Below are 12,576 nucleotides of genomic sequence, written 5' to 3' on the forward strand. Positions count from 1 at the left end.
TTCTCATTAGTTATAAGCATATCATTCTATATCTCTCTTGCCAGCTTTAGGTACAGCCAAGTGTTTTGCGTTGCCTGTCTTGTTTTCTAGTTCTTTTTAAATTAACTTAATTGTTATTTTGGTATTGGTATACTGATTTATGTGGGATTTTTTTGATTGTTTTGTTTTTTGTTTTTCTAGAGAAGCCTTATTGGCTGAGATGGGAGTTGCCATACGGGAAGATGGAGGAACACTTGGCGTTTTCTCACCTAAAAAGGTAGGAAGTCATGTTGTAAAACACAAGCAAACAAAACAGTTTGTCTTCATGTCCTTCTGACATAGCCATTTTCATCTAGCGCCTTAGCTTAACTTCAGATGTTTCTGCTTTCATCTTATAGTACAAGGGCAACCTTGTTGTAAAATGATTATAGTGTTTACAAAAGATACAACCCAGGGTAGCGAGTCTGCACCGTGTAAAGCCTTGGGTATATTTAAGCATCTCTTTGTTGCCCTCTTATCTTCCTGACCTGACTGTAGCACCAGTTGCTTTAGTTGTGTTCCTTTTACTGTCGAGTGCTTGCCCAGCATGCAATTAGCCCTGGACTTGATCTCTGGTGCCATACATATCAGGAAGGTGCCACCTGTCTATAATCCTAGTGCTTGAGAGCTGGAGGCAGTGGTCATCAGCTCTGCTCTGCCACTTCTGGGAACCACTTTCAGCTGGTAAGGTTTGTGAATGATAGTACTGTCCCATGATTTCTATTACAACCATCTCTTTCAGTAAAGCAGCCCTCTAGATGCCTCTGCTCCCCTTTCAGCGTGCTTTTTTAAAAGACATGATGAGATTAGTCACATTTCCTACTTCTGTAATCACGGTTGTAGCATAGAGGCCTTTTAGCTAATTAGATTGATAAAATGTCTTGCCTGTTCTTTTTGACTTGAATTGCTTCTTAGTGTTGGACTAGAATACATTATTAAATAATTCTTTTGTGTGCTTATTTATATGACAACAGTAGAGCATGTATTGATGTATCAAGCCTATGTGTCAGCACTGATAAGTTCCTTCAAGTGTCTGTGGTACCCTGCTGTGTGTATGGCCCCAGTGTCAGCGTCTACTACTGTATTATTAACAAGTGCATGCATGCATGCATGGACTCTTCTAGGACAGAGTATGGGTCAGAGTTTAGTGTTAGCACTTTTCGCTTGATGTGAACCAGTGTTCTTAGGATTTCATGAGGATTCTTTTGCTTACTTTTTAAAAAGTCATAGTCACAAGACTGTCTTACAAATTTCAATATATTATTTTCAGCAGAAAACATTGATTTATCTGGTTATTGTGGCACTTGAGAGGTGAATGCAGGAATATGAGAGTTCAGCATCTGGTTTATAATAAATTCAAAACCAACCTGGATTATACACAAAAAGAAAGGGGCTTGGGCTGGAGAGATGGCTCAGAGGTTAAGAGCACTGCCTGCTCTTCCAAAGGTCCTGAGTTCAATTCCCAGCAACCACATGGTGGCTCACAACCATCTGTAATGGGGTCTGGTGCCCTCTTCTGGCATGCGGGCATACACACAGACAGAATATTGTATACACAATAAATTAAATAAATAAATAAATAAATAAGAAGAAATGGGCTGGAGAGAGGTTTCAGCAGTTAAGAACACTTGCTATTTTTCCAGAGGACCCTACTTTGGTACCTGGCACCCAAGTCAAGAGGCTAAAAACCTACCTGTAACTCCAGCTGTAAGGAATCCAAAGCCCTCTTCTGACTTTGTGGGTATCTATGCACACACAGCATTCATTTACACACACACACACACACACACACAGAGAGAGAGAGAGAGAGAGAGAGAGAGAGAGAGAGAGAGAGAGAGAGAGAAAGAGAGAGAAATAAATCTTTAAAAAAAGAAGAAGAAATTAAGCTAGGCATGGTGACGCACACCTTTAGCACCAGAACTTGCCATCACTTGGAATGCAGAGGCAGGAGGATCTCTGTGAGTTGGAAGCCAACCTGGTCTACAGAGTGAGTTTCAGGACAGCCAAGTCTACACAGAGAAACTGTCTTAAAAAGCCAAAAATAAAAGTAGAAAGAAATTGTTTTAAAGATTTTGAGATATATAGAACATCAGCAATTATATAGTTATGTGAAGTTGAGTCCTTTTTACCTTACTGAGCTATTTATTCATACGTATTACCTATATTGTTGAGATGTTAGCAGTCGTGGATTTGATAGAGTCAGGTAGAGTTAGAGTATGCTCTTGCATACCTCGAAAGGTTTTTCTCCTTGTGATCGGGCTCTTACACATCCCAGGTCACTTAAGACTCAATATGTAGCAGAAGGAGCCTGGCTCCAGCTCTTAAGTGTTATAGGCATGTGGTGCCCTTCCCCATATATATGGTAGTAGAGATCAAACTCAGGACCAGTTGTCTGCGAGGCAAGCCCTCTACTAACTGTGCTACATCCACAGCCCTTAAAAAGTTTATATGAAAGCTGGGCAGTGGTAGTGCACACCTTTAATTCCAGCACTTGCGAGGCAGAGGCAGGCGGATCTCTGTGAGTTTGGGGCCACCTTAGTCTACAGAGCTAGTTCCAGGACAGGCCCCAAAGGAACAGAGAAACCTGGTCTCAAAAAACCAAAATGAATGAATGAATGAATAAATAAATAAATAGTTCCATGACCCTCTGTGTGTGTGTGTGTGTGTGTGTGTGTGTGTGTGTTAAGAACCATAACTCAGTAATAGAACACTACGTATAGACCTGGATTCTATCTTTAGCTCTAGGAAAAAAGTAAACAAAAAAAATATTTTTTTTTAAACTTTATTTTTATTTTCTGTGCATTGGTGTTTTACTTGGATGTCTGTGTGAGGTTGCCTCTGGAACCGGAGTCAGAAACAGTTGTGAGCTGCCATGTGGGTGCTGGGAGTTGAACCTGGGTCCTCTGGAAGGTCAGTCAGTGCTCTTAACCGCGGAGCCATCTCTCCAGCCCCAACAAAAAAAAAAAAAATCTTATAAAAATAATTCAATATTTAGCCAGGTGTGGTAGCACACGTCTGGCTTAATCACAGCACTTGGGAGGCAGAGTCAAGTAGATCTCCGAGTTCAAGACTAGCCTGGTCTACATAGTGAGTTTCAGGACAGGCAGGGGTACACAAGAAAATATCTTGAAAAACTTGATAAAATAAGTAATAATACGGTATTTAGTCAGAATTTAAAATAGCCCAAACAGTTTTTGTTATGTAGGCAGCATAAAATTAGAAGCTGAACTCTCTACTTTCAAAGATTTTTCTTGCTTTAATTATCTAGACATTCTCAGGAAAGGGAAAAAACACTGCGGACCACATTTAGACTCAATAGAGACTGTTACTGAGACTGCCTTTTCTTTTTTTATAGAGTTTATTTTTACTTTAAGTGCAGTGGTGTTTTGCCTGCATGTACTTCTATGTGAGGGTGTTAGATCTTGGAGTTACAGACTCTTGTGAGCTGTCATGTGGGTGCTGCAATTGAACCCAGGTCCTCCGGAAAAGCAGTCAGTGCTCTCTTAACCACTGAGCCCTTTCTCTATCCCCAGACTCCCTTTTCTTAGTTCCCTAATGAGACCTTAAGGAATGCTGCCCATTAGTTGGGCAGTGGTGCTGCACACCTTTAATCCCAGCACTGGGAAAAGAGAGGCAGGTGGATCTCTGAGGCTAGCCTGGGTCTACAGAGAAAGTTCCAAGAGAACCAGGTTACACAGAGGAACCCTTCTCACAAAAACAAACATCACACAAAAGGAATGCTGCCCATAGCCGACTTTGACTCTTTCTGAGCAGCCCAGTTCTTGGATCAGAAAGTAAAAGCTGGTGAAGATGCAGAGACTCTCTCGTTCCCCTTAGACGCCCTCGGCGTCCCTTTTCCTCACCGCTCATCCCACCGCTCTCCAGCCTCCGTGTTCGCCTGCATCGTGTTGAGTAGATGTTGGCCCCAAGACCATGTGACTTATTTTTGGATTCCTATGAGGGCTTTTCACCAAAGAAGGGTGGTTTTTAAGATTTTTAGAATTATTTAGTGTTAGATGAAGAATACTTTTAGATGTTTATGTTGTTGCCTCTTAGTAACTTTAATTTTTTTTTTTTTTTTTGGTAAGGTAAATACTAGTAAAGACAATAACTAGGGCCATAAACTTATAGCGGGGGAACTTCAAGGTTATGGCTATTTTAATAAAAATGAAAAATCTGTTTTAAGAATTTTGATTTCTTTCGAGAGATATAGCCCTGGCTGTTCTGGAACCCACTCTGTAGACCAGGCTGGCCAGGCACTGCCTCTGCTTCTGCCTCTGCCTCCCAGATGCTGGGAATAAAGGTGTGCGCCACCACCACCTGGATGTTTTAAGACCTTTAATCTGGGTATTTACAAAGATTGTATTTAACTCATCCAAGAGCTGATCTGTTTTACCTTTGCCTTTGTGTTCTCTCTCTCTCCCCCTATACCTCTCTCTCTCTCTCTCTCTCTCTCTCTCTGTCTCTCTCTCTCTCTCTCTCACACACACACACACACACACACACACACACTTAAAAAAGAAAAGTGGTTTTTCTTAATTTCAGAGCTCGTATTCATTTCTGTTTTACCTGTGTATGTTCTGAGTGCCAAGTTCATGCCTAATGTCCACGGGCCAGATGAGATCATTAGATCACTGACCTTGGAGGAACAAACAGTGGTCTTACCTACTGAGCTATGTCTCCAACCTCACCTATCTTTCTTTCTTTCTTTCTTTCTTTCTTTCTTTCTTTCTTTCTTTCTTTCTTTCTTTCTTTCTATTTATTTATTTATTTTTTTTTTTTTGATTTTCCGAGACAGGGTTTTTGTGTTACTTTGGAGCCTGTCCTGGAACTAGCTCTTGTAGACCAGGCTGGCCTCGAACTTGCAGAGATCTGCCTGCCTCTGCCTCCCCAGTGCTGGGATTAAAGATGTGTGCCACTACTGCCCGGCTCCAACCTCATTTTTATTTTTCCTTTTCTTTTTATTTTATTTTATTTTCTGAAACAGGTTTTCACTACTTAGTCCTGACTGGCCTGAAACTCTGTGTAGATCAGGCCAGCCTTGAGAATTCAACTGTCTCTTCCTCCAGAGTGCTAGGACTAAAGGTGTGTGCCACCATGCCCAGTAGAATAATGTTCTTAAACAGGATGTGTTAGTCTAATTTGAGGAGGCCTATAGAGCATGCTTTTTTTTTCATTAGTTACAGAATTACACCTAGGACTTTTATTGAGCCTTTTCCTCCAGGTACTCTGGAGAATCTGAAAAGCTTTTAGGCCTCCTGTGTATCCCTGCTATACAGCTGTCTCATGGTTTCTGCCCCAAACTGATAATCTGTAACCTTTTTCAGACACCTCATCTTGTTAACCTCAATGAAGACCCACTAATGTCAGAGTGTCTGCTTTATTATATCAAAGATGGGATTACAAGGTAATTTGCTTCTAGTATGAGCTGTTTAATATTTTCTTTTCTTCTAGATAATTGATAACTAAAGGGAATTGTCTAAAAATTGTAGGAATTTTCTATTTCTTCTTTCTGGAGTGATTCTAAATTACCTTCTCTTCTGTTCCCAGTTTTAAGTGGAACCAGTTAGGACATAGTTTCTCTCTAGAAGAACCTGAATGAAAATTACCCTGTAATGGCACAGATGGGTTCACTAGAGAACTTGGTTTGCCCTGTTTCCCTATGGTGTGTGAACACATCAGTGTGCTAATCTTGTAAGGAGGTCCGTCTTCCTTGAGAGTAGAACTTTTAGTTGGGATCATCTGCTATACAAAGCAGTGTGTTTTCGTGTGTATCCAAGATGCTCTTTGGGGGAAAGCAGTTCACTGTTTCTAAGGGCTTTTTTGTGTCTGAATTTCCCTGGGAAACACTTTCACTTGTGTTCAGGGTTGGCCAAGCCGATGCTGAGCGGCGCCAGGACATAGTGCTGAGTGGGGCCCACATTAAAGAAGAGCATTGTATCTTTCGGAGTGAGAGGAACAACACTGGTGAAGGTGAGAGTCTTGTGTTTTAATTTCTCAAGCAACATTTCCTCTGGAGTGCTCGAAATCCTGGAGACTTGGCATTTCCTATCTATGTTAGTAAAATTTTTTTATCAACAAAATATTGAGAAATGGAGAGCCTGTGATGTTTATAAATGCCAGGGCAGTTGTGGCTCCTTAGCATGAAAATGGTGGGGTGAAAGGAGCCCTTTGTTACCTGCCAGGGGCTGAACAGGATGTGGGCAGTTAAGCTAGGTCTGAGTGTTAGCTAGTTAGTAGGGAGTAAGAGAAAAATAACTATACTAGATAGATAATGAGAGAACTGAAGAGTCTTTAATATTAATCTAGTAGAAATTATTTTTGTCTTAAGGGGAAGAAAAAGTCAATCTTGGGTGAGTTCCCACCACAACCCAGCTCATGAACAGGCCCGCAGCAAACTAACGGATTTTGTGCTAGGCACTAGCTTCTTCATCAGCCAAAATGCTGTTTGTGCATCATACATAAGATTTCTGCTGTATCATATTTTATCAGGATTAATATCTTCCATGAGTCCTGATAGTGACCACTTTTCATGGTTTGATTGCAGTAGTTTATGATAATAACGTCGGTTTGTATTCTTCCTAGTTATCGTGACCTTAGAGCCCTGTGAGCGCTCCGAAACGTATGTGAATGGCAAGAGGGTGGCCCAGCCTGTGCAGCTGCGCTCAGGTGAGCCTGAGAAGGGGTCTGAAGTCCCCAGCGATGCATATGGCTTGTGTGAGCAACTGACCACTGCTCTTATCTAAAGGCCAAAGTTACCTAGAATTCCTGTTTTTGTTGTTGCTTGCTTGTTTGATTGTTTTGTTTGTTTTTGTTGTCATTGAGACAGGGTCTCACTAAGTAGCCCTGGTTGGCCTGGAATTCACTGTGCAGACCGTGTTGGTGCTTCCCAAGTGCTGGGATTTAATGAGTGGATCATTACACCCAGCTGAGTGTCTGTAGTCTTAGATTAAGAGAGTGAAATTGTATTTCTTTTTTTGAAATAGATTTTCACTGTGTAGCTTGGGATGGCCTCAAAGTTGTAAATCTCTTGCCTTGGCCTCCTAGACTATTCATTAAAAATTGATTCTTTGGAACTGGGGCTATTGCTAAGTGATAAACACATTTGCTACTATACACTGGATTTGACTCACAGCACTGCAAAACAAATAAATTTTTATTCCTATTTCTGTTTTGTGATAGGGAACCGTATCATCATGGGTAAAAACCACGTTTTTCGTTTCAACCACCCTGAACAAGCACGGGCTGAGCGGGAGAAGACTCCCTCTGCTGAGACCCCCTCTGAGCCTGTGGACTGGACATTTGCTCAGAGAGAGCTCCTCGAAAAACAAGGGATCGATATGAAACAGGAGATGGAGAAAAGGTGAGGCATCAGTGTTGTGCAGCCTGGGTGATGCTTGGCGCACGCAGTGGCTTTCACAGCGACAGCTTGGCGATTCACAGGGTACTCTTTTCTGGAATTTTGTCTAGAAGTTGTTTGTTTTGCTTCTAGGCTCCAGGAAATGGAGATCCTATACAAAAAGGAGAAGGAGGAAGCTGACCTTCTTCTGGAGCAGCAAAGACTGGTAGGAATCTGTCCTGATCTGTAGCTATTGGGAAGGGCAGTTGGCTCTCACACCTTCTAGCAAGCTCTCATTGGTGTCTCACATTAACCGTCATTTTCTTAATGAACTGTCGTGTATCTTCTGGCAGTCTGGGTCTGGGAAAACATCTGTAGGGTACTATTTTGTACCTTTTATTTCTTAACATTAGATCTTCTGTCACAGTCGGGAAGAAATAATGAGAGCTTTGATGACACCTTTGACCTTTGGTAGTGCTTTATGGATGTGTTCCAACAGTGGTCTTTTGGATGATGATAACTGAATATTGAATTTGGTGGGAGTTTGCCTTGGTTTTGTTTCTGGCCACTTGATAGTACTAATTCTCTGCTCTAGGCTGACATGGGATTGTTCTTGTGCTGGGCAGATTGTTTTTTCGTTTTTTTTTTGTTTTTTAAAGTTAAACTGTGTCTAAAAGTGTTGCTGCACAGTTGCATGTGTTAATCCTCTTCTGTTCCCCTGCATGGAGTCTGAATTCTCAGGGAGGTTCTCAGTGGCTTTGGTGCTGCACTGTGGTGGGGGCTGCACAGCCATCTCAGACAGGCTCACCTCCTTGCTCTGGGCTGAGAAAGGATTCGGGTAGACAGTTGGAAAGTCAGTTGCCCATCCCAGCTATAATGGGTTAGGATTTTGTGATGCTATTTGATTTCCCAAGTTTTATAAAAATGTCTATGAATAAATTGCTCTTAGTGGATTTTAATATTTAAAGCCAGCCGTAAAGCTCTGATAGTAAGAAGTTCAGTAGTGCTGGATGTGGTGGTGGTGCACACCTTTAATCCCAGAACTAGGGAAGTAGAGGCAGGAGGATCTCTCAGTTCAGGGCCAGCCTGAACTACTGAGTTCCAGGACTTCCAGAGTTACAAAGAGGGACTGAATACAATTGATACCGCTTAAGAAGTTACCCTTTAGAAAACAACAGCAACAGGGGGCATTAATGCGAGATCAGGGAGGAGGACCTTGACTTCTTCCCTTAACATGAAGTATAACATAATAAGTTACAGCCGTATGCCACACTGTTCTGCTGGAAAACTATTGCATGCGGCTCATGAAAGCCAAGATGCTAAGTAAAAGCAACCTTTATCAGAGCACTTGGTTCTTAACTTACTATCTTCAAAATTAGAGTGAGGCCCTCAAAAATATGGATTGAAAGAATAGATTAAGTGTTTGGAACAAGATAATATCAGTGTTACAAGAAGAGTAGCTCTGGTGGCTTCCTTGGCTTTGGCTTTACGGCTAGGGCTTGAAAGCTTTGGCAAATGAAGGGGCCTTTCATCGTAATTACATAGTGTGCTCTAATAGCACTCCTCTCGTGGTCGTAGACATCAAAGCGGAAAGGCATCACAAGGCGCTGTTTATTAACAGTAGTGTCTTCCATTTGAATGTACGTTGCTTTGTAATTTACGGAGAGCTTTAATGTCTGTCATCTTACTTGACCCTCGCAGCAGCTCTGGTAGATGTGTATGCAAATGAAGTGTATAACGTCGCCTTCAGTTTATGGTTGGGATCAGGACTGAAAACATCGTTGATGTGCATACACACATTTTAAAAATTTGCCTCTGTAGTGGCCTTACATACCTGCTAAAGCACGAATCTGAACCTTAAACTTTAGTCTTCTAACTTATGTCCGTGCCTCTCGGTCACTGGGCATATGTTTAAAATTAGGTAATGATTTAGGTCTGAGGGTGGGATCTGCATTCCGAGCTTCCCAGACGTTCCCAGGTGATAGTCTGTGCATGGCCTTGGGAACACACTGAGTGCGTAGGCGTCCTAGAGTGGCTGTGTCTGGTGCGCTCCATCACCATCTTATGCCTTGAGATAAAAACACTGACAGAGCCCAACGTGGCGTCACAACTGAATCCAGCTACTGCGAGGCTGAGGCAAGAGGACCCTGAGTTTATAGTAAAGTTTGCATAGTTCAGCAAGATGCTGCCTTCAAATCTAAAGCAAAGGAGCTGAAAAGGGTAGGGGTTGTGGTTCAGAAGGACAGACAGGGATTACCTAGCATACAAAGGCTCTGGGTTCAATTCGGAGGAAAGAGAAGAAGGCAGGGAGGAATGGAGAAAGAGATACTAATAAAGAGAAAGTAAATTGTCTTTAAGATGTTCTTAGTGTTGGTTTTTAGGGGGCTATCCATAGGCATCCATTATGCAGGTAATGAGGTTCTGATTGTCATTTGTTCTGTGTATCTAATGGTAACCTAGGATAGTAAGAACAGCTCCCTAGTGGCAGGAAAGTTGCTTTCCATTCATAAGTCTCGCTGTCTTCTACTTAAAAGTTTCTTGACCTTGAGAGGAACTGATATCTAACACTTGTAGCCTAAAGATTATCTAACAATACTGGTGGAAAATACATTTTTCATGATTCTGTATGTTGACTAATACAGAAAGATAAAGATTCAGAGGATATGAAGTAGTTACTGTTTTCACTAAATATTTTATTAAAATATTCATGTTCTTTTTAGGTAGCAATTATCATCAAACATTTAGTTCTATAATTTTTAAACATAGTGACAGTATTAAAAATTGGAATTCCGAGTTCACAGGATGGCTCAGTGGGTAAAGGTGCTTGCCATCAAACTAAGAGCTGAATTTCACCTCCGGAACCCACATGGTGGAAGGAGAAAGTTCCTTCGTGCATTTGCCTCTAGCTTCCGCACATGCACCATGGCATGAGCAGGCTTTCAAATGCACGAATATACATGCACATGCATGCATAGATACATTGCATAAGTTTTTAAAATTGAAATTCATGGCTTTTTTGTAATGGTAGCTCCCGAAATGCACCTCACTCTTCTGTTTCTGAGCAATGCCTTCCAGTTAGTGCTTTTATACACCTGTGTGTCTTTTTTTTCTTCCTGTCTCTCTTTCTTGTTTACATATATGCATTTGTAGGACTTTTCAGCAGGCCACTATGCACTCACTGTATAATGAAGGTAGATGGATCATTAGTGACAAGGGAAAAGTACAGCTGTTTGATTTGAACTTATACAGACTGTTATGTTTCATTTCAGAGTTTAAAAGGTATTTGTTATTTCTCAAGTATGACACTTAAGTAATGATTAGAACAGTTGTCATTTCTTACATTCGGTAATAGTCACTTTATTCCTAAACAGTTATAAAAAAAAAAAAAAAAAAAAGCCAAGAAAAAGGGTGATAGTTCTGTAGAAGAATCAAAGGAAAGTTGTGCTCTATAAAATTGAGTGTGTGTATGTGTACACATACCCCATTCAAGCCAGATATGCTTTTTACTCTTCTTTACTGACGTCTTGAGGTGGGGATGTGACTCACTCAGTAAAGTAGCTGCCGCACAAACGTACAGACCTGAGTTCAGTTTCCAGAACTCAAGGAAAGAGCCGGGCGTGGCAACTAGGCAGGTTGGTAGGTGTATCTCTAAAGCTCAGGGGCTGGCCAGCCTAGCTGAACTCACGAGCTCAGAACATTGACCTAAGACCTTCTCTCTCACGCGTGCACACATGCACACACAGGATTAGCCTTCTAGGCGAGCACGCTGGCACTGAACTCCACTTAAAGCTCCCACCGCTCTGCTGGTTTAAACTCAAAAGGACAAGAGGCTGCCGTGAGCAAAGGGTTTGCTGTGCAAGCCTGGGGACTTGTGTGTGGCTCCCCCTCCCCGCACCCGTGTAAAACCCAGGCATGGAGTCACGTCTCTCTCTAACCTGGGGGAGGAGAACCAGGTGAATCTGGGTCTCATTGGGCCCCAGGCCTGCACAGGGCACACTGGAAATGAAATCGTGCAGTGATGCCAGCTCACTAGTTTAAGCCTAGCTTTAACTTTTTTTCCTTGCGTTTTGGAAAGAAGTAATGCTGTAGCCCAGATCACGGAACGACAGCCCAAGTATGTCCACGTCACAGAGCCAGACTCTGTTCTTTGTGTTTGTTGGAAGCGTTGCCACTTAAAAATGACAGTCCCCGGGCTGGTGAGATGGCTCAGTGGTTAAGAGCACTGACTACTCCCCCAGAGGACCAGGGTTCAATTCCCAGCAACCACATGACAGCTCGCAGCTATCTGTAACTCCAGTTCCAGAGAATCTGACATCGTTATACCAATGTGCGTGAAATAAAGTTAGTTAAAACAAATAAACAAACAAACAAAAAAAAGACATCTTGAATTAAAAAAAAAAAAAGTGACAGTCCCCAAGCAGAAATTTTTTAGGTAAAAAACATGAATCATTTTGTCTGTAGAATTTTTGTTGGTTGTTTTTTTTTTTTGTTTTTTGTTTTTGTTTTTTGTTGGAGGCAGTTTTGTCTACTAAGCCCAGGTTGTCCTGGAACTTGTAGCAATCCTCCAGTCTCAGACTCCCATGTGCTGAAACTCTAGGTGTGAACGCCCAAGCCTAGCTTCTGAAATACTCTGTTATACTAGAATGCTAGAGTGCTTGCTTAACATATACAAGGCCCAAGCACCCTCTCCCAAGAAAAAGTTTAAAATACACTGACTTAGGAATTTTAAAATTATGTTTAATTTAATTTTTATCCTAGTAACTTCTCAAAATTTTAGAGGGAGATTATTATTGATTTCATTGTGTAAAAATAAAAGTAGCCCATTATCCCTTTTTAAAATGCTTTCTTGTTCTCAGAGTAACAAACTGTAATGTACAAATGAAGTAGATTAATTTACCATGCAAAAGAAAACGGCAAATCCAGTATCTGCTTCTAGAAAGATTAGTTCAAAATCCCCCCATCCAACAGGAAAGGGAATTTGGTTGATAAGAACCTTTATGTTCTTGCAATTAGGAATTCTTGGCACTTTTAACATCGTCTCTGTTCGCTTCTTTCTCTACTTCTAACTTTTTTCTAGGGTTGCTCACTTTAGTAAAGCTAAACAAAACTTGGCATCCTGCAGTTTTACTAACCTTTGTTAATCTGCCTGCTCGTCACATCTTTGTGTGGCATCCGTGCTCACTCTTGGGGAAGAGATTCTGGAAGAAGCAACAGCAATA

General features: G+C 41.5%; 1 protein-coding gene across 5 annotated transcripts in view; it reads left to right on the forward strand.

Moving 5' to 3' along the window:
• Positions 1-12,576, forward strand: part of Kif1b (kinesin family member 1B) — a 131,205-nt gene that overhangs the window by 63,248 nt on the left and 55,381 nt on the right. For all 5 annotated transcript variants that reach the window (XM_038332666.1, XM_038332661.1, XM_038332663.1 and 2 more), the window contains exons 15-20: positions 181-256; positions 5,346-5,425; positions 5,885-5,991; positions 6,604-6,687; positions 7,201-7,381; positions 7,511-7,583. In XM_038332666.1, coding sequence (XP_038188594.1) covers positions 181-256; positions 5,346-5,425; positions 5,885-5,991; positions 6,604-6,687; positions 7,201-7,381; positions 7,511-7,583 — 601 coding nt within the window. The remainder of the gene's footprint in view (positions 1-180; positions 257-5,345; positions 5,426-5,884; positions 5,992-6,603; positions 6,688-7,200; positions 7,382-7,510; positions 7,584-12,576) is intronic.

Source organism: Arvicola amphibius, chromosome 6, assembly GCF_903992535.2.
Source record: "Arvicola amphibius chromosome 6, mArvAmp1.2, whole genome shotgun sequence".
Classification (NCBI taxonomy): domain Eukaryota; kingdom Metazoa; phylum Chordata; class Mammalia; order Rodentia; family Cricetidae; genus Arvicola; species Arvicola amphibius.